The 19,956-nt window shown below is 40.2% G+C and overlaps 1 protein-coding gene across 1 annotated transcript in view; it reads left to right on the top strand.

The window, feature by feature from the left end:
- ZBTB10 (zinc finger and BTB domain containing 10) overlaps nucleotides 1-17,005 on the top strand; it is a 31,041-nt gene extending 14,036 nt beyond the window's left edge. The window contains exons 3-6 of the mRNA XM_019725465.3: nucleotides 6,863-6,961; nucleotides 11,334-11,510; nucleotides 11,707-11,879; nucleotides 12,155-17,005. Coding sequence (XP_019581024.3) covers nucleotides 6,863-6,961; nucleotides 11,334-11,510; nucleotides 11,707-11,879; nucleotides 12,155-12,460 — 755 coding nt within the window. The 3' untranslated portion in view covers nucleotides 12,461-17,005. The remainder of the gene's footprint in view (nucleotides 1-6,862; nucleotides 6,962-11,333; nucleotides 11,511-11,706; nucleotides 11,880-12,154) is intronic.
- Nucleotides 17,006-19,956: the final 2,951 nt, after the last annotated feature.

The raw sequence follows: 19,956 nt of genomic DNA, 5'->3' as shown, positions 1-19,956 counted from the left end.
TTCTAAATTTTTAAAATTATGAAACGTTTTTATAATTGAAAATTGGCCATCTGATTTGAGACTTCTGTTATTTTGCCCATGCCATATATGTTTACGGTATGAACTATTTAAAATATGTTTAAAAGCCATGGAGCTTGGGCTTTGGACTCAGTGCTTTCACTTAACTAGCCTGAGTGTATCCTGCAGGATGTCTCTAATGGGATGGAACCTGGAAAGTGGTAAAGCTGTAAAAACTACGCAAAGCTTTTTCTTAATCATTTTAGTAACAAAGCCTGATACTCAGCAGGAAAATCAACTCTTTATATTCTTAACTTCTTTAAATGTGAACACCTATATATATGTTTTGTTGCAGAAATACTGTTTTGATTACAGGATCCTGCTCTAGACCCCGCAGGAGGGTTGTAGTTATTACTTTTGTAAGTTTGAAGATTTCTGCATTCTGCGTCTTACTAACCCAAATGTTTCAGAAAACAGATTATGGGCCTGGATCCTGGGTTAGTTTTTTTATGTTAGAAGATTCCAGGAGTTCCGTTCTACCTTTCAGGCATCCTGTTGGTTGAGTATGTTATAAAGGATGAGCTACAAATGATAATATTAAGTCATTTTTCAATTTTTTTTTCACAAACAGATATTAAATGGTCATTTAAAGGCCTGATGCTCATTTAAAAATATAAATGTCCATCAGGAGTTATTGGGCTATAAAATATATTAATACTAAGAATCTTCATTATTTAATCTTATGATGATCGTGGGCAACTATATGGTAGTTAGAATATTCTGGCATCTGTTTTTTGCTTGTCCTTCATTTTTGCTCTGACTATGTTCCTTTCCTTCCCTGTCTGCCTTATTTGACCCAAGAGCTGGCTGTACTGATGACTGATTCCCTACCTGTAAGTTAGAACCCTAAGGAAACAGGTCTGTGTGGCCAGGCCGCCGCTGGCTGCGGCAGAAGCCTGGTGTGGGTCAGTTAGGAAAGCATTTCTGTGATTTCTGCCTTGCTGAGGGCATTCAGTTATTGTTAAACCCCAAGTGTCAAACCCTGAGAGTTTTGTAAAACAGAATTTTTGACTTCTGACACAGCTTTAATATTCTGGGATGACCAGAGTGTCTTAAGTTTTCATTCAGAGCTTTACTCTCCAGAAAGTTATGTTATAACCAAATACTACTTTTCTGGGACTCAAATAGCTTTCTACATCATGATAGAAGAGGAAATTTGATGATAGAAATTGTTAAACCCCAAGAAACTAAGCCACATGTCAGATGCTGTTGACGTCTAGATTGAGAAGAGTCCCTCACCTGGCACTTGTTCACAGTAGGATGGCTGTGGGGCCCAGTGCAGTGTGTGTGACACATGTTCAAGGAAGAATGTGGCGGAGGTGCGTGGGGGAAGCTTCATCGAGAAGGCAGGCAGAGAGCTCTTGTGTTGTGTAGGAGTTTGCCGGGGAAAGGAGGAGGGCATTCGCTGACTGCAAGGTGACAGGAGGTGGGATAAGTGGGTCACGGAATAGAGGGGAAATGAGGTTGGGTGACTAGGTTAGGGCCAGGCTGTGGTTCTCTTTGACATGGTGATGTATTGTGAATTTCATTTTACAGATTCTGAGACCATGAGAGTTTTTCACTAGAGTTTTGATCTGTTTCTATTTGCTTTTGGCACACCAACTGGAGCGTGTCCATGGATCGGAGCGGTGAGGGACCTGGGCAGACCTTTAAGGCCCAGTCATGGCGGAAACAGCAGAACAGTGCAGTCTATCTAGGATGGGGTAGTCACTGTGAGTCCACAAGTGTGGGGTTGAAGGGAACTGTTGAGCCTCAAGGCTGCTACAGGAACTGTCAAGGGTGCTTATATAATTGGCAACTGAGTTTACTGTCCACTGAAAGGGGAAAAAATTTGACCACAATGAATAAAGAGAAAATAATCTATACCTGTTTATTAAAACATTTTTTTCCATTGCTTGTTAAAGTTTTTACAACCCCTGAACAAGATGTCATGTTTTAAAAGTGCAGTAGTACATGGTTAATCAGAATTATATAAAAAAAAAAAAGAATTCCAAGGAGGAGGTTGCTTTAAAGATAGATCAGAGTGTATTACTGTGAAGAACAATGATAGCTGAAATCTAGGTTCCCTTAAGATTTTAGAGGTGGTTTATTAAATAAAGAGAAGGTTAATAAAGTGAGTGCTGGTTTAGCACAGAGTATAAGTAGGATTTATTTTTGTTCATGTGGCAGAAAAGTATATCAAGTATCACTGGGAAATTAAGTTGAAGATGGGTATACTTCTGCACGTTCACTTCCAGCACTGCAAACTCCCCTTTTTGCGATTGCCTGCTGTGGGCCAGGCCCCCAGGTTTGGTGCTGAGATCCGGAGGCAGTGTGATACAGTTCATAAAATACTGTAACACTCTGCCTCTAGCTTACCATAGCTTCCTCATAAAGCTGAGGATTAGACTATTCTTACACTTACATAAATACTCTCATATAGTAAAGTTAGAATGAGATAGCATTTACAAAAGGATCTACTGTCTGATGCATAAAAATCCATGTCTGATGTGTCTTTTGGGGAGGGGGTCTGCTATTACCTGTTTATGGAGAAAGACATTTGAAAATAGAAGAAATTATTAATGACATCATTTAGCTCTGATCATTTGAATGGTATTACATAGCACACAATACCTGCTACGTTCAGAAAGAGCTGTTATCTTGTGAAACTAATGTTTTAATAGCTCTTCAAAAAGGTCTGTTTGTAGAGATATCTTAGCCCTTTTTGCTAAATAAAGTGAAAGATTTTCATAGCACGGTCATGATTGCCAAAAAAGCAAGTATGGTAGAGTTTATTTTTCAATCCTATAATTTTAGAGAAAAGATGGTGACTAGGAGTTACTGCTTTTGCTTCCGAGTGAAGCAAAATTCATTCTTGTATCAAGTGAATGGTTGGCTCCCTGGCTTCTGTCCCACTCACCTCAATAAAACTGATAAAAAACAGTTACTAGGTAGTTTTGCTGGTTTCAAATAAGGTGCAGCCGTGATATGATGTGTTGATTTCTGAGTTAAGCATGCTGTTTATGAAAGGTTATTGTCAACCTGGAAGAGCTCACCTATTTTGAGGTTTGTTTTCAATGTCAAGAACCAACTAGTTGGTACCTCTCAAAAGAAATCTAATATCTGTAACGGGTATGATTTTGGTTTGAGAGGAAATATTGTGCACTGGGAGAATACACTTGCCATTTATTAAGTTTTTAGAGTGAGGTGTTCTGTACTTAGTGTCCAGGAAGGATTAAAGATCACAAATTAAATTTAGAGATAGGCTAGGAGACAGGAAATGTCTGTTTTAAGAACTAGCAGAGGAAAGCCTTCAACAAATCACTATAGAATGTTACATAAATAGAAACAGCCTGTATTTACAAACCCACTTGGCAGAATCTTAAGAATTGCCCTCTGAACAGACTACACTTTAGAATGACTTTTTTTAAAAGATATTGAGAAACCTAGTAAAATTGTTTGTATGATTTGAATTTTACTTTTGATTATCGAAAAATATGTAACTTTTTGCAGGAAAACAAAGCCACTGACTTTTAGTTAATTATTTTCAGTTTATGGATGTGTTTTAGTGTCATTGCACACCACAAAACTGAAATTATTCTTCAAAAACGATTCATTTAAACTAAGCTAACAATACAGGTTGCAAAGGGCAAAATATTTCAGCCAGCGTTTAACAGCATTTGTTGCAAAGCCTTTTCCCTGCCATGCACTGTGATAAATACCGGGGAACTAGAGCCTAAGCAGTCTGTCTGCTCTCCAGGAACAGGTGGGAGGCTGTCTGCTGTCCTTCTCTCCAGGACCTTGTCCTTCATCCCCCTGACTCGTCCCATTCCTCCAGGCAGCTCATATCCTATATGCCAGAAAAAACAAAAGCCGGGGACTGCAGTGTCCTTCACTGCAGACTTCCCTCTGGACTCACTGTGCTCTCTCTCGAGTTATCCAGACAGACTGCCTAGGAATCTTACAAACCTATCATTTCTTTGGTGTGGCATTTCTTCAATATCTCTCACTTCTCCCTTTCTTAGTGACTTCTTCCTTTCAGCATTTACATGTTTATTACTTTAACCTTTTTTTTAAAGGGTTTTTTTAAAAAAACTTACTTATTTAAGTGTGTTTTTCCAGGACCCATCAGCTCCAAGTCAAGTAGTTGCTTCAATCTAGTTGTGGAGGGTGTAGTTCACAGTGGCCCATGTGGGGATCGAACCAGCAATGTGGTTGTCAAGAGCACTACGGTCTAACCAACTGAGCCAACCGGCCACCCCACTTTAACCGTTTAAAAACCAAAAATAACTTTTACTCTATTTCTCATTCTTCCCTTTTATAGCAAATTTCTCACATTGTCGGTACTGTATCTCAATTCATCATCTTCCATTCACAACACACACCACTCCTGCTGTCTGCTCACGAGGGTCCCTGAGGTCAGCGGGGACCTCCTAGGTGCGCAGTGAGTGGAACGATAGCAGTGCGTTCGGTCCTCATCCTGATTTCTGGACAGCACTGTCCCAGGGCATGACTTCTTGAAATACTCTCTTCCTTATCGTCTGTTTATATCCTGTTGTAGCTTATTAGCTAGTAGGAATCTCACTATATTGGTCATAGTCTTTTCCTCATGGTCTCATCTGTTTGCTCCCGTGGCTTTATTTACCATGTATATTCTAACTCATTGTTACCATCTGCTCAAGCACTAGACCTATAGCCTTTGGTACTAAATTTCTCCACTTAGAAGCTTAAATGAAAAAAAAATTAGTTAAAATTTTGAATGTTTGCTGTATACCAGGCAAAGAACTAAGCGCTTTTCGCTTATTAATAGCTCTTTGCCTGGTGTTTTCCCCATTTTTATAATAAAACAGCTCTCAATCTTTAGTAAGCGTCAGAATCACCTAAAGGGCTTACTGAAAACCAGATCACTGGGCGCCACCCCCAAAGGGTCTGAGCAGGTCTGGGATGGGGCCTGATCATTTACACCCATTTGGAGCCAGTTCCCACGCTGCTGCTGGCTGGGGCCTCACGCAGCAGAAGTATCTGGCGCGCGGCGCCCACCCATCGTCCCGCCCCAAACCTATCAGTAAACCTTCTTAGGGTCGTGTGACTCAGTATGTGCATAATGAAGTCCCTAAGCCTGTTCCCACCACAGCTGGCCCTCCGCTAGGCTTTCCTGGCTGCTGTTAGTTACAGGCCGAGACCCCTCCGTGCCCTCACACACCCCAATACCCGGCACACTGTCCCCAAGCCCTAGCAAACTCTTCCCTCACACACTCTTAAATGCATCTGCTTTTCTCTGGTTGCCACTGCCTTTCAGCCAAGTCAAGGCCTCCTCAGTTCTCACCTGAAATACCTTTCTCACTGGTCTCCTTACATCTCCTCCTGCCCTCCTTTAATTCATACACCACCAGGAATAGTTTTTTAAAATGGAAATGAGATTAATGCCCTGTTTAAATCCTTTTACTGCCCTTAGGGAAACAAGGCCAGATTCCTTAGAGCCTGCAGGGCTCTCGCTGGTCTGTCTGGCCCCTTGAGATCCCTGTACAGGAACTACTTTCTCGCAGTCATGCAGTGCCGCGCGGTCCTGCTGGCCTCGGACGTAGAGTGTGAGGACCAGACCGTCGCTGATCGGGGTTTAGAACCATGCACGGGAGGCACTGGGGAGCAGTCCATGGGAGGACGGACTGCAGTGCATTTGCCCACTGTACTTTTGGGGTTTCTTTTTTTAGTAAATACCTACTTCTATAAAGAGGGTTTTGTTTTGTTTTCTGTTTTCACCTTGGGTGTTGGGAACGCAGAGCAGTATAGGATGGTGATACCAAAGGTGAGTCTTGAATGGGAGGCAGAGGAGAGATTGTCTTTTTAGTGAAACCATCTTCAGAGACGTGTAGTTCATTTGAGAGAGTACATAGTACAGTGAAGTGATGCTAGATTCATAAGCAGCGACCTGAATATTAGGACCTTGTATTCTAAGCTAAGGAGTTTGAAGGTTCTCTTAATGGCTGTGGTTAACCATTGAAGATTTTAAGTAAAGGAGCAACTTAAGATTGATGTTTTAGGAAGCTCTCTCCGGCAGTGTTGTTGGGAAATGAGTAGAAGTGGGAGCACCACGGTTTAGAAGCAAGGAGACCAAGCACCTGTTTCAGTGACTGACTGAGTAATCCAGGAGCGTGAGTGAGTGCCTGCGTGAGGGCAGTGCCCTACACAGAGTGTGCGGCGGGGACAGATGACACGGCAGCCAGCAGGCTGGTGCCAGCAGCACTCATCTCCGTCGTGTGCCCGTTGGTTTTAAGCTGCCTCCCCACGCTTCCATGGTCCAAGGTGAACTCAGGAATAAACCTCTTTGCTGTCTTCCTTTTCTAGTGTGGCTTTAGTTGATCTTTCCCACTTGTGAACTCATACAGAAACAACAATGTTTTACACATCTAGTGTCCCTAGTACTAGCAGTGACCGCTGCCTTTGGGTGCCCCACAGCATGATTGTAACACGTGGCTGGCATTAGCTAATGACACTTCCGTATCAAATCTGGGATACAGGTGGGGCACACGAAGCAACTGAGACGCGCGCCCATAGCCGGTAGCCGGTGGAGCCGGAGTTCTCGCTCACCTGGCTCTCAAGCTCACGCCGAGCCAGTACGCGGCCTTCCTGTTTGGGGCCCACTTACTCTCGTGGTGGAAACGCGTGTCTTCTGCTTCGCAGCCTCCCAGTGCGCAGCAGACACTCAGTCCCTGCGGCTGGCCTTTCTGTGTCGTCTGCATCAGAAACGGCTGCAGGAAGGGCTGCTGGTTTGGGTGATGGCTGTGCGGGGTTGTAACTCACAGTTGACTCTACATCTCCTTTTCAGATCTGGACGGTGCTCTACTCTCAGGCCCAGATTGTGATAGGAATGTAAACGCAAGTTTATTGGCTGAAGCCAGCTCGGGTCAAGATGGAGGTGATGCTGGTAGGTACGGGAGGATGAGAGGATTGGAGAATGGGAAGTAAGTGTCCCTGGGCACGTTTGTTAAAGACCTACTGCAGTTTTCTTTCCCTTAAAAGAGAGTACGCCATGTAAATCCTTCCAATCTGTGGTAGCTATGATTATAATAGGCTCATGACGCCTGGTAAATACAAATGGATAGGTGTTTGTTTGTTTGGGGGAGTTTTTAAAACTCTTAAATATCAAAAGTAATTAAGTTAATAGCTGTGGTTTCCTGCTACTAGTGTATATAGCTGGAACGAGAATGGTAATTAGCAGGCTATTTGAATTAGCTTTGATGTAAAATAATAGTATGGTTGTTGATGGCTATGGAGAACGTTAATTGTACATAGTAATATTTATATCAGCCATACTTTGGAGGAAGCATCCTGCACATAAAGGCAGAACCATGAATATTCGAAAGAATTACATGAGTACATAATGAGTAAATTAGAAAGGGAAAAGCTTTCTTTACAGAAGAATGCCAAGCTAATAAGAATTGAAGAATGATAGAATTGGAAAAACACAGATTTTGCAACCCACACAGGAAATAATTCAGGATCATCCGTGATGGTTAAGCCACTATGGATGGGCTTGTTCCATGATGACCGAGCGAAAGGCTGTTGTAACGGTCTATTCATAGGTTACTCCCGATCACAGAGGGAAGGAGGCCACAAAGAGGCCCGAGGGACATGACCATGGCCAAATGATTACGCTTAGTAAGAGCAGTAAACGAGCCTGAAATAGCATGCCTCCTGACACACAGTGTCACTCACCTATGTGGTATTCTTGCCAAAATCTCCATCCAAACCTACACAAATCCGGCTAGTCCAGATTCTAAAACGTTAACGCCATAAAAGATAAGCATAGGGGCGTCTAGATTGAAGGAGGCCGACTAAATGCATCGTAATCTTGATTACATCGTGGGTCCAAACAATGACCAAAGGGGCATTTGGGGAACAGTTGGAAAACTGAATGTTCTTTGTATGTGTTAAATGATACTCTTTGAACAATTTTAAATTCTTGGATGTGATAAAGATGCTGTGGTTACGTAGGAGAAAGTTCTAGAAGATACACGCTGTATTTAGGTTAGGGGTAGGGTGATGAGTATGCAGGTTGTTTTCAAATAGACCCAAAAGGTGTGTGTGTGTATACATAGCGAGCACATATGACAAAACTAACATTTGTTGAAGATACATAAAGGGACATGGATATTCACTGATTCAACTTCTGCAGCTTTGACACTTCTTTCAGCATTGATGGGGAAGGGGACAATTAGGGGGCCTCCTTAGAGCAACTGTAAGTAATGCTTCTGAATACTCCGACCAAAAGTAAGCCAGAATTCTAAAGAAACTGCTTTAAGGTGGTTTCTCCTAACTGTTGAAAAGAATTTACAAAAGCTTTCAAACTAGCAGTTTACAGGCTGGATTTCGAAGACTTTTTCCTTGTATAGAAAGTCACTAATAGTGCAAGACTATTTTATTACACTTTTTCGGTTTAGAAATCTGGTTCAAGAATGGGTTTAGTAGGGCTATGTGAATTCATATGTAAAATTTTAAATGTGTGCACAGAAACGTTTTCAGTGGCGAGTGGTCCATATAATGAATTTATCTCATTCTCCAGAAAGTAAACGCTTGATATAGAGTCATTTCTCTTTAGGGGACATCTTGATCCATTAGTATTTGTGCAGCTGAGCTCAGCCTTGGCCTTAGGAGTTTGAGTTGAAGAACGTTGCTTGCTTCTTCGTTTGCCATCATGGACTAGTGTGCCCAGAAGGGTGTTGATGAACAGTAAGCACGGTTTTGAGGTAGATCTTTAATGACTGTAATGATCCTTCAGTGCACTGAATTACAGAGGAATACCTGTGTTCAGGCTGCTCTTACATTTCCCGTAAGGTCTCTCTCCTGGTGATAAGGATTTGGAGAAGTGAAACAAGTTTGGGACGAGGCTTTCTTAATTTGAATTACCATTTTGTATTCCAGAATGGTGTCTCTTGCCTGTTATCATTGAATGCTTTTTATTATATCTTTACTGAAGGTTATTTGGAAAAACATGGAATTTCAAGTATTAAAAAATCTTTAATTCTGAATCTTAGGTTATCAATTCATAAATTGTTTTAGGGCCATTCTTTCTCTTATTTTATGTAGTGAATAGTACTTAGTTGAGGATAGCATATCTAACATGATTTCTGATGTTTTTCAAGTATTTTGAGCAAGTCAAAAATACTATGTACGTGTTAGCATTTGCCAGATACATTTATTCAGCAAATAATTGAGGGGTGTCTGTTTGGGACATTAGAAGTACAAAGTAAGACAGGCACAGCCTGTGCGCTCTGTTTTGCACCAATTTAGACAAGAACTGTGAGTCACAGAGCTCAAACTTAATTTGGAAACGTGAAGCTTAAAATTGATATAATCACCTCACAGGCTCGCCCCACCCCTCACCCCCAGTCTCCGTCCCACAGACATCGATATGGTGCTTCACTTTAGGGTTCTGAGAACTTTCCCCCAAGTGGTAATACACTGTAGTCAAATTATGGATTCCGAGGGCGTTCCTAACATTAAACAAGTGGGTGAATGTATTCCAAGTATAAAACAATTTACATTAATAGTAATGAAGTGCAGTTTTTAAATACCAGAGAGACCTTTTTGCATTGTTGGGTATTGATACTTTGACCCAAGAAGAAATGTGAAGTTCTTTTAATTTTTAAGAGAGGCAATATATCTGGCAAATAGATATAGGGAAATGGAATTCTTAGAAAACCTATTTTTGGCAGGCATTCTTTTCTAAAACCGATGGTGTCCAGGAAAGTTAATAAATTGCTGCACGAGTGAGCTATGTATACAGCATGGAGAAGGGAGTGTTCCAGGCAGAGGAAAGAGTGGGTGCAGGGCCTTGCAGCAGGAGCCATCTCTCGTGGAAGAACAGCACAGAGGCCGGGGCGGTGTGGGCGGAGCGCCTGGGGGGGGGGGGGCGGTGGGAGCCCGGCTAGAGCAGGGGGGGGGCTTTGGCTTGCACAGGGCCTTGGGGGTCTTGGGTGTTTACTGGGCGTGAGATGGGTAGTCCTTGCAGGCTTTTGACTAGAGCAGTGCCAGACTCTGGCTTCAAGTTTTCAAAGAATCTCACATTGCTGTGTTGAGGAGGCAAAACTCGGTGTGAGTTGGGAGACACACGATAGTTATAGAAAATAACCCAGAGGCAGGAGTTGATGGTCGATTGGCTCAGGGTAGCAATAGCCATGGGAGGTTCTGGATATAGTCACACTGCTAAAGGATTCCTGCATACAAGGAATATTCAAGATGGAATTAAATCCAGAGAAGATAGTTCCTATTTCAGCCAGTCTGAAGATCCTCACGCATCAACTGTTCTACCTTCTGGGTTTTCATTTACTTAAGAATGCACTTAAACAGAGATTTTGGTGAACCTCCAACAGGGCGTCTGAAACAACAAACAAGAATCTAATGATGCAAGAACTTTCATTTGTAATTTCCGTGTATTTTTATTTTTCATCCTTGGTCCATTTTTCTATACCAGTTATCCTTAAAACAAGATTATATGATTGTTTTGGGGACAAAAGGAGACTGTCTTATTCCATAAGCTGGGCTTCAGGGTGACAGTCTCAGGTGACAGAGTAGGAATAGCAACTATTAAGACAGAGTTTTGGGGGCCAGCCCCATGGCTAAGGCAGTTGGAGCTCCATGCTCCTAACTCCGAAAGCTGCTGGTTCGATTCCCACATGGGCCAGTGGGCTCTCAGCCACAAGGTTGCCAGTTCAATTCCTTAAGTCCCGCAAGAGATGATGGGCTGCGCCCCCTGCAACTAGCAACGGCAACTGGACCTGGAGCTGAGCTGCACCCTCCACAGTTAAGATTGAAAGGACAACACTGACTTGGAGAAAGTCCTGGAAGTACACACTGTTCCCCAATAAAAAATAACACACTGTTCCCCAATAAAAAATAAAGTCCTGTTCCCCTTCCCCAATAAAAAAAAAAAAAAAAAAAAAAAGACACAGGTCTGTTTGGATATGTTTGAAGTATAATATTTAAAGAGGTAGTTTCATGTGCCCTCCACGCACCATTAAATAGTATTCAGATTTATTTTACTGAATTTTTTTTTTACTATGGTTGAATTGTATTGTAGTTTTCTATTTAAGATGCCTGCCAATTAGGGTATTATAATTGGAATAATAAAGTCTGAAGACATCTCAGTTTGAGACTAAAATGTAGAGTTGTTTTATTTAGCTATTTTTTATTACACTGTTCTATCATAATGCTCAAATACAAATATTTTTTGATTCTATTAAGAAACAGATCTTTATTACCATTATTATATCAAAATCACTTTTCAATTGTATTAGGTACTTCACATGATTTCAAGTATGGCCTGATGCCTGGCCCTTCGAGTGATTTCAAGTATGGCCTGCTACCAGGTACTTCAAATGATTTCAAGTATGGATTGCTACCAGGTGCTTCAAACGATTTCAAGTATGGATTATTGCCTGAATCTTGGCCAAAACAAGAGACTTGGGAAAATGGCAAGTATTAGTCAACTAAACATCTACAGAATTTGTAAATAATTTTTAACCATTACAAGCTTCCGTATTCTGAGATTTAGAAAACATCAGAGTCACGGCCCTGTAACAGTCTCTGTTCTCAGTGATAGTAGATAAGCTTTTAATAGCCAGTTTCTGCTTATATATAATAAGTGCTTTTTTTGTTTAATTTTCAAAGGTGAATCATCTCTAAACACGAACAAGTTAAAATGCCCTCACTGTACCTATGTAGCCAAATACAGACGAACACTAAAAAGACATTTGCTCATCCATACGGGAGTCAGATCCTTTAGCTGTGATATTTGTGGAAAACTGTTTACTCGCAGAGAGCATGTAAAAAGACATTCCCTGGTAAGTAACGTGAAACGTAACCGATCTTTGAGATAAACTACGTATGTCAGTGAAGTTTAAGGTATTTTAACACCGTTACCTGCAGTTTTAAGGAACCTTGATTATTAAATATATTGCCTTAAACAAAGAATGTGATTGGTGAACTGATACTGAGCTTCATATAGAAAACCAGTGGTACAGTCACTCATTGTTAAATGGGTGGTTTCATTTGAGTGGTTCAAATGCATTGTATTGTCTATACCATCCTTATATTGGATTTTCCCCCCTTCAATTAGGTGCATAAAAAGGATAAAAAATACAAATGTATGGTGTGTAAGAAGATCTTCATGTTAGCAGCCAGTGTTGGAATAAGACACGGATCTCGACGCTATGGTGTTTGTGTAGACTGTGCAGATAAGTCACAGCCAGGAGGGCAAGACGGTGTAGATCAGGGACAGGAGACAGCTTTCCCTCGGGATGACGAGTACGAGGAGAATGAAGCAGGAGAAGCTGATGAAGAGCTGCCTGACGATGGCGACGATCAGAATGACCCGTCTCGGTGGGACGAAGCCGGAGACGTGTGTATGTCTCTAGATGACTAACTGACCTACTATACTTCTCATGGATGCTGCATTTGGACATAATATGAATCGACAATTTGAATTGTTGAACTCGAAGGCTTGCAAAATAATGGTACATGCTGGATGGTAGTTATGTTGCTGTGAAACTGTAGGGTCAAAGCCTTATAGCAAAAAACATTTTTTTTATATTTGCACAGGACTGTACAGCAAGCCACCTTGTGGTTGGATTACATGGAGTCCCCACATCTTCAGTCAGTTATCAAAGTAAAAATATTTTTTATTTATCGGATATACAGTAACTCTTTGGGTCCTATAAGAGTAGAGTCCCTGTCCTGACAGCGCTGACATTCATGTGCCACTTGAACATGAATGAAGAAATCCAGTTCTGAGGATACAGTGACAGCTGGCCCGATTACTCTGTCCATCAAACCACTCAGGCTAGTTCGTACTAGTAGAGTTTTGTTTCTATTTTTATTTTTATTAATTTTATTTTTTTTAATACAGATTTTCAGTGAGGGGCCTTTTCAACCCCATTGGTTGTACTTTTCTGTATGTTCCATTTTAATTTGCTTCCTAAGTTAAACCAAGTCTCTTCTAGTCTTAGGTATTATTTCTCAGTTTTGTGCTGATGGGCATGTTTATAAGAACTGGAGAGGTAATTTATTGGAATGAACTAACTGACTTCCTCCATTCCCCCTTCCTTTTTGACATGAATTTTACTCCTTCACAAATGAAGAATGATGTTGCAAAGTTACCGTGGCGAAGTTGACAAATACCACTAAATGATTATGATTTAGAAGTAACTTTCTCCTGCTGCTCTAATCTGATAAATGGTTACTATAAGACGTTTTCTGACATGGTATTCGGTTTTAGGTATCTGTTACTTTGGCACTATTCTTGTTTGCCTCTTTATTTTTGCCAGTGTACCTATACCTCAGTCCTATTTGAAAAGACAAATCTAATCGAAAGGAGACTCATTGAAACAATAAGTACAATGATTTGTTTTATAATTTATCCTCCATGTCCAGTTTGGTTAGCTTGTTATATGCAATATAAGTGAAATATCAGGTTTTTACTCTTGTGCCCTTTTATCATTAAAATTAACACAAAAATCGCATTCTCTTTTGTTTCATACTTACTGGGATATTGAGTGTTTTGAAATTATGATAGATAATTAATTTATTTTTTTCAATTTCTTAAAGTCACTACACCTTGATATATGTAGTCTTTCTAGTAGTCACCATGATTCAACAAGCTGCAAAAATCTTACAAATAAAATACTGAGAGACTTTACAGTTTATTATACTAAATTCTTCAGGGTACAAGGGGTGATGTATTAAGTAGAAATTGTCAGATTTATATAGCCTGATGACAGATGAATTAGATCATTGTTAAACTCACAGCATTTCACATAATATCAACATGCACAACATTTATCAGAAACATATTGTATATTATATAAGATTGAGGGATATCATATTTTCAGCTTTCTTTTAAATAGAAATTGAGTATATTTTCCTATTTTATATCAGGTAACTAAATTATGCTAGTCATGTGGAAAAGTTGCAAAGTACACTTTGACAGACACAATTTTGGTGCTCCATCTGATCAAAGTTGAAATGTTGATCGTTTTTGAGAGACTTTCTCATTGTCTCTGATTTCAGTAGAATAATGTTAGATATTGATGTTTCTGCTTGGATAAATCAGATATAAAGTACAGTTACATGGTTAGATGCATCTTTTGTCACCTAAACTTTACTGTAGTTTCTACATACCTGTAAAACTGACATGAATAGTTTTGGTTTGATTTTGTTTAAGACTGAAGAGTACATCTTATTCTCAATGTTCTAGATAAATGAGTAAAATGTAGTTCTGGTGGGGTCCAAAGTAGACATTAGTTGGGCAAAGATACTATGAATGAAAAAGTATTTTAAACGTAAAATGTTCTGCATTGTGAATATATGTAAGTATAGTATAAAGATTTCTTTCATCCCATTTATCCCCTTCCTTTAAAATAAACCATAGTTTACAATTGGTAGATCTGTCTATATATAAATATATATTAAAGAGAAAAGATATATATCTGAAAATCACGTAAATCTGCTTTATTAGACTACAGTTCACTTATTGCATAGAAACTGGACTTGGCTTTACATTCTTAATGTACTTTTACTTTTCTTCAAGATATGAACTTACTCTAAGCTGAATTTTCTTTTACTACTTAAATCATTTATGTATATCTGGGAAATTATGACCAAATTTTTGTTAGATTGCATACAGTAAATTGAAATACACTTGGTACACTACAGGATTGTTGTGCTTTTGTTTTGGATTTAGTTGGAAATAAGGTTGGATGTAGATGGCTTCTTACTGTTAATTTAAAATATTCTATAATTGTCCATTACCTTTTGTGTTGTGTTGTGACAGATTTGGCTATATTTTTAGTCAACTGAAATATGATACTTTAAAATTTTGTTTTTAGAAAGATAATCCAAAGGAAAAATGTTTATAACTCTTGACTATATTAGCCTCAGCCTATATAAAAATTTCTTCTTTAAAGTAAACATTTTACCAGAAACAGAATTGACAGGTTTTTCTACTTGCTGACTGCCTAACTTATTTTGTTCCATGATCTCGAGGGACTGCCTTTTCCTTCTAGATCTTTTTTTAAACAATAGTTTTAGTACTAAGGTATACTACTGGACGTTTCTATTTTTTTAAGTATATTCTTTTTCTGACTTACAGTACAATTTCAGGAAGTTGCTAGATACTAAGAACTTATCATTGGTCTCAGAGGTAACAATACTCATAATTTTGTCGGTGGGGGGGCTGGCAGAATTACGTATTACACATTTGCTGAATTTTTCTCTTGTAACTTAATATTTTAAATGAAAAATATTTTAGAGCTTTTAATTTTAATGAAGTGGAAGAGTATAAACTGTTTCTTTCCTAGTGTCTCTGTGGTAACAGACCCTCTCATCTAAGTCAAGATCATGCATTATTTCTTAGGGTTCTCAGACAGTTACTGCCATGTGGTTCCGACTTGATCATTGTTATTGGCCCTCAATTTTCATGTTCACTAGCTGTTTCGCTAAGTTTTAGCACCCAAGCAATGAAGAGCTGAAAAAAGAAGAAACATTATAAGGAGACCTGAACAGTAGTGAGCAGCTTTGAGATTTGGGGGGAAACACTGGCTTCCCTAGTGTTTCAGTAGAGCCACCCTGACAGAGATGAATGAGTCAGTGTGTGTAAAGCGCTCGCTCGAACACTGTCTGGCGTTGTTAGTAACAGACGTGAACCAGGAGGACAAGAAGAAAGGAGAAAAGGGCGGACAGGGAGAAAACTAGGAAATGAAAGGATCAGGGCCTGGAGACTTCATTTAGTCTAAGGCCTGATGACTGGAGTCGAATAATGTGGGGGAAGCGTGATGGAAGATGGGTTTTAAAAGTCATAAATTTTAAAACTTGATAAGCTTTATTTATATTTTTAGGACTTTGTCAACATAGAATGAAGAGTTTATTTTTCTGAATAAGGACTCCAAACATTTTTTTTTCTTTTTTTTTTTTCTTTTTTTTTAGTGCCTACATGTGCCATTGCGCTTTACATTGTTTTATCTAGTCCTCTGTAAGGTAGGTGCTATTGTCTCCATTTTAGAGAAGAGGAAAGACTCCCAAGCAACCCGCCCACTGTGACCTGCCTAATGTAATACACCTACTAAGGGGCAGAGCTGGGTTGGGCCAGGTCTGCCCCGGAAGCCGCAGCACTTTTAGGGGCTCTACTGCTGCCTCATTAAACAACTTTGGTAGAATTTCAGCTCTTCAAAGGAGGCTATCTAAGGAGACTTCCTTTCCCTAGGAAACAGCTATGCTAGGAATCTGAGTGTCAAACCCCGCCTCCCCCAAGTCCCCTTACTGCTCCTTCCTCCTAATGCAGCAGTAGCCTGTCGCCCAACTATAAGTAAGGTGCCCAGCCTCCGCGTGGCACACGTACGAACTGGCTGTGGCGTTTTCGTTTTTAAAAGGATTTTTAAACGAAGAACTAGATGTGAGCCCCGTTCTTGTGCCGCTCAGTCACCCAGATCCTTAAACTTAAAGATGGTACATGATATACGTGCTTAGAACTAACAGGTGGTTTTCCTTAGTCACTTTAGGATTTGAGATGAGAAGTTTTGTTCCTGCTGTACCCGCCTTCACGTGATGACTTAACATGTGCTAGGGGTGAGCACACAGTAGCCCTGGGTTCTATGGCGTGGGGTACGGAGACTCGGAGTACACTGGCTATTGAGAACAAGATTTTGGGTCGAGGAGAGGGATGGTTGAGACCATGATGAAATGGGAGAATCAGCATTTAAACACTGTAAACAAAAAGAACACTTTCTTCTGCCTGCTGTTTGTAAAAGCTCTTTGGGAAGACCTTTTACGAAGACCAATTTTTAATGTAATTTACCTACCTAGTATAAGTGTCCTAAGACATGTATGTAAACTTCCAAAACTGTTTTGTCTGTGTATTTAGAAAATACACAAGAGTCTTTATCAAACCTAAAAATATAAACTCGTGAGCACTAAACTGCTTCTGGCTTTGTGAATTTTGTTGACTCTGACATTTAATTCAGATCTTTTTGCATTTCAGGTGTACAAAATTAGACTAACTGGGGTAGGGGAATACCTTTGTAAACTCTGACCTATGTATAATTCAGATATCGTTGTACTTGAGGTTTACAAGTTTGTATGTTTTTATATGAAGTGCGTAAGTGACGCAAACTACCTCCTAGTATCGCTTGGATAGTTGTTTGAGTTACCAGCAGCGATTTGTAATCAGCCTGTCATCTGTTTCATCATGATTCCTTTTGGGATTCTCTACAGGTTTTAGAAAACATTAAAGCATTTCCCCTGTAATTTACACTTGTGCATAATTTTGGAAATTTCAAGTCTTTGAAACTTTAATAGTATGGAGAAAACATACTTAACTAGTATTTTTAGGTTTTTGTGGTGTTAGAACAAAGGAAATTACAGAATGACCAGATATTTAGGCTTTACTAAAGAAATGAGAGTTTGGAGAAGGGTGAATTAAAGGAGGGGGTGGGGTGCCCATACGGCATATAATGCCCAGTGTCTTTAACCTTGTAAGAGAACTGTCGTGCAGCAGAATTAGGTATATTTTATATGGTTCCAAGAGGTTAAGCTGGGACCACGTGGCTCACGATTAAAAGGCAGTTTTTAATTGTCCAAAGATGACAGGAGATAGCCTCAGAACAATATCAAATCTTCCACTGGAGATACTCTAGATAAAGTGAAGGATTGCCTGACAAGCGTTTTGGCTGAGGCAGTATTGAGCAAACATTTCTATGTAAAGGTTTCTTTTGTTTTAAAATTTTCAGGGCATTATAGTTACCAGTTTTTTGTTCTGCTTCACTAAAAACATTGAAAAGATTATGTATGCATAACTATTTCGTGGTATTTTGACAACAGAAAGGGCACAGTTAAAATTTAGAAATCATGTTTCACTTTAAGGAAAATGCTACTTGAGCTTCTTTTTTCTTTCTCAGTACCAGTCAGCATAGTCCAATGTGTGGAAGCTGGTATAGGAAATTGAATTATTAGATCTATGGTGACAAGGAGATTAAAGGGCCTTCAGGGCTTAGTCTCTGTCATGACTATCTTTCGCATTTTATACTAAAGAAGGAAATAAAAGAATGGACTCCAGCATAGCTTCAGTTAATTAAAGAGAATAAAGCAGGCTCACTAGACCCACGGTGCCTTACGTGCGATGAGTACTACCTTCTCACCATCAGCCATACACTTTTTTCTTTTATCCAACAAAAGCGAAGTTTGGCAATAAAATACTTATCTTCCAAGCATAATTAGGGAATTTTTAGAATCTTAGTGAAACATGCAAAAGACAATCATCTTGGCACATGTCCCAACAGTTGGTGAGACAACAGTATATAAAATGGTTTCAAGAGAATTAAGGAATTTAGGTTGAAAGAAACTTGCAGAGAGTTTCTAATAAAGAATTGATTCCCAGAGAGGTTGCTGCACTTTGCCGTGGATTTTAGGATCCAGGGCTCCTCAACTTCCATCTTGATATTCTTTTCCCTGTGTCAAACTCATGAAGTAAATATTTTAGATTTGGGAAAACTTTGAAATTAGAGGCTGCAGAGTATAGTCAAATACGATGGCTGGCAGGCACGTAGTCGGAACTCAAAATTATTTACTAAGCAAATGATTTAAAGACCTCGGTAACTTTCTTAAGGGTTTTGCCTGCTCTATCTAATGGCATGTAACTATCAAGCTGATTTTGGTTAGAAGTAGGCTGTATGGCCAGGCACAGGACATGTGGGATCGTCCATCCTGGGCCCTTGGGGCCCTTTCCTCCAGTACACAGGTGACCATCCCCACAGACAGAATGACCAAACCCTACCTACAGCAGGCATCACTATAGAGATCTCGATGCAAGACTCAGGTGATATATTTTTTGTTTAACCACACCGAATCCATAACTCAGTATACTTAGTGACAAGATTAAGTATTAGCCGTTTGCTGCAAAATCCTGGTTGTAGAATGACTGCTGTGGCCACGACTAACATGTACGTGTCTAATACTCAGTGTATCTGAGGAAGATGGGAAAGCCTAGAAGAAAATCCTGTTGCAGTTTATTGCTTGTTGGAGGGGAGAGTGGGGTAGTGCATCAGTAAAGCCACTTGGAGCTGCTGTCTTAGTTGCCGATAAGATTTTTGTATTTGTGAAGAGGCATGTTAGGTGTTGGCATTTAGATTTCACCACGTGAAGGACAACAGGCTGTATGTTACACGTCCGTGTCCCCCTGCCCCTGTCCTCGCCTCACCCACTGGGTTTTGGTGGCACGATTCCTAAGCTAGGAGGGTGGTATTTACATAAAGACATGGGTGATTTTCCAGAGCAGCTTTTACCGCTCTAATTTTTCAAGTAATTGTCACCTAAATCATTACACAATTAGCTCATTCCAAAGAACGACAGAATTGGATCTGCCTCCAAGCAGAGGATGTGTCCAGGGCCTTAGCCTCGTCGATGGCAGAGGAAACCTGAAGAAATTCTTTAAAGACCACGTACACAACTGGAGTTTTATATATGCGGCTACTGTTTCCTTCCTGGGCAGTCTGAACTGTGCCTCCTTTCAGGATTGCATTTCATAGTGCGAGATGCGGATAAGAACCCTTACTTGGTCTTCAGGAGGCGCCTCTGAAGGCAGCTCAGGCACCACAGACGAGGGTTCTCAGGAAGTTTTTTCGCTTTCCCGTTCCCGAATCCCGAGAAAAGTTGGTCGGGAAATCAGAAAAATCGGCTCCTTGAACCCAGGTGGTTGGTAGTATCGGCCATCACTTTGTGGAAATGATACGTGGAGAACAGAAAATAGTTTGTATCTCGGGATTCAGGAATGGGAAAGTGGAAAAAATTGTGGAGAACGGGAATTCTACTAGGCGGGAATTCTGCCTCGAAACCCTACCACGGCTGGCCCTTCTCTGTTCACTGTGACTCACC

Source organism: Rhinolophus sinicus, chromosome 7 (genome assembly GCF_057876585.1).
Source record: "Rhinolophus sinicus isolate RSI-liver-muscle chromosome 7, RSI-T2T, whole genome shotgun sequence".
Taxonomy (NCBI): Eukaryota; Metazoa; Chordata; class Mammalia; order Chiroptera; family Rhinolophidae; genus Rhinolophus; species Rhinolophus sinicus.
This window is presented reverse-complemented; position numbering and strand designations above follow the sequence as displayed.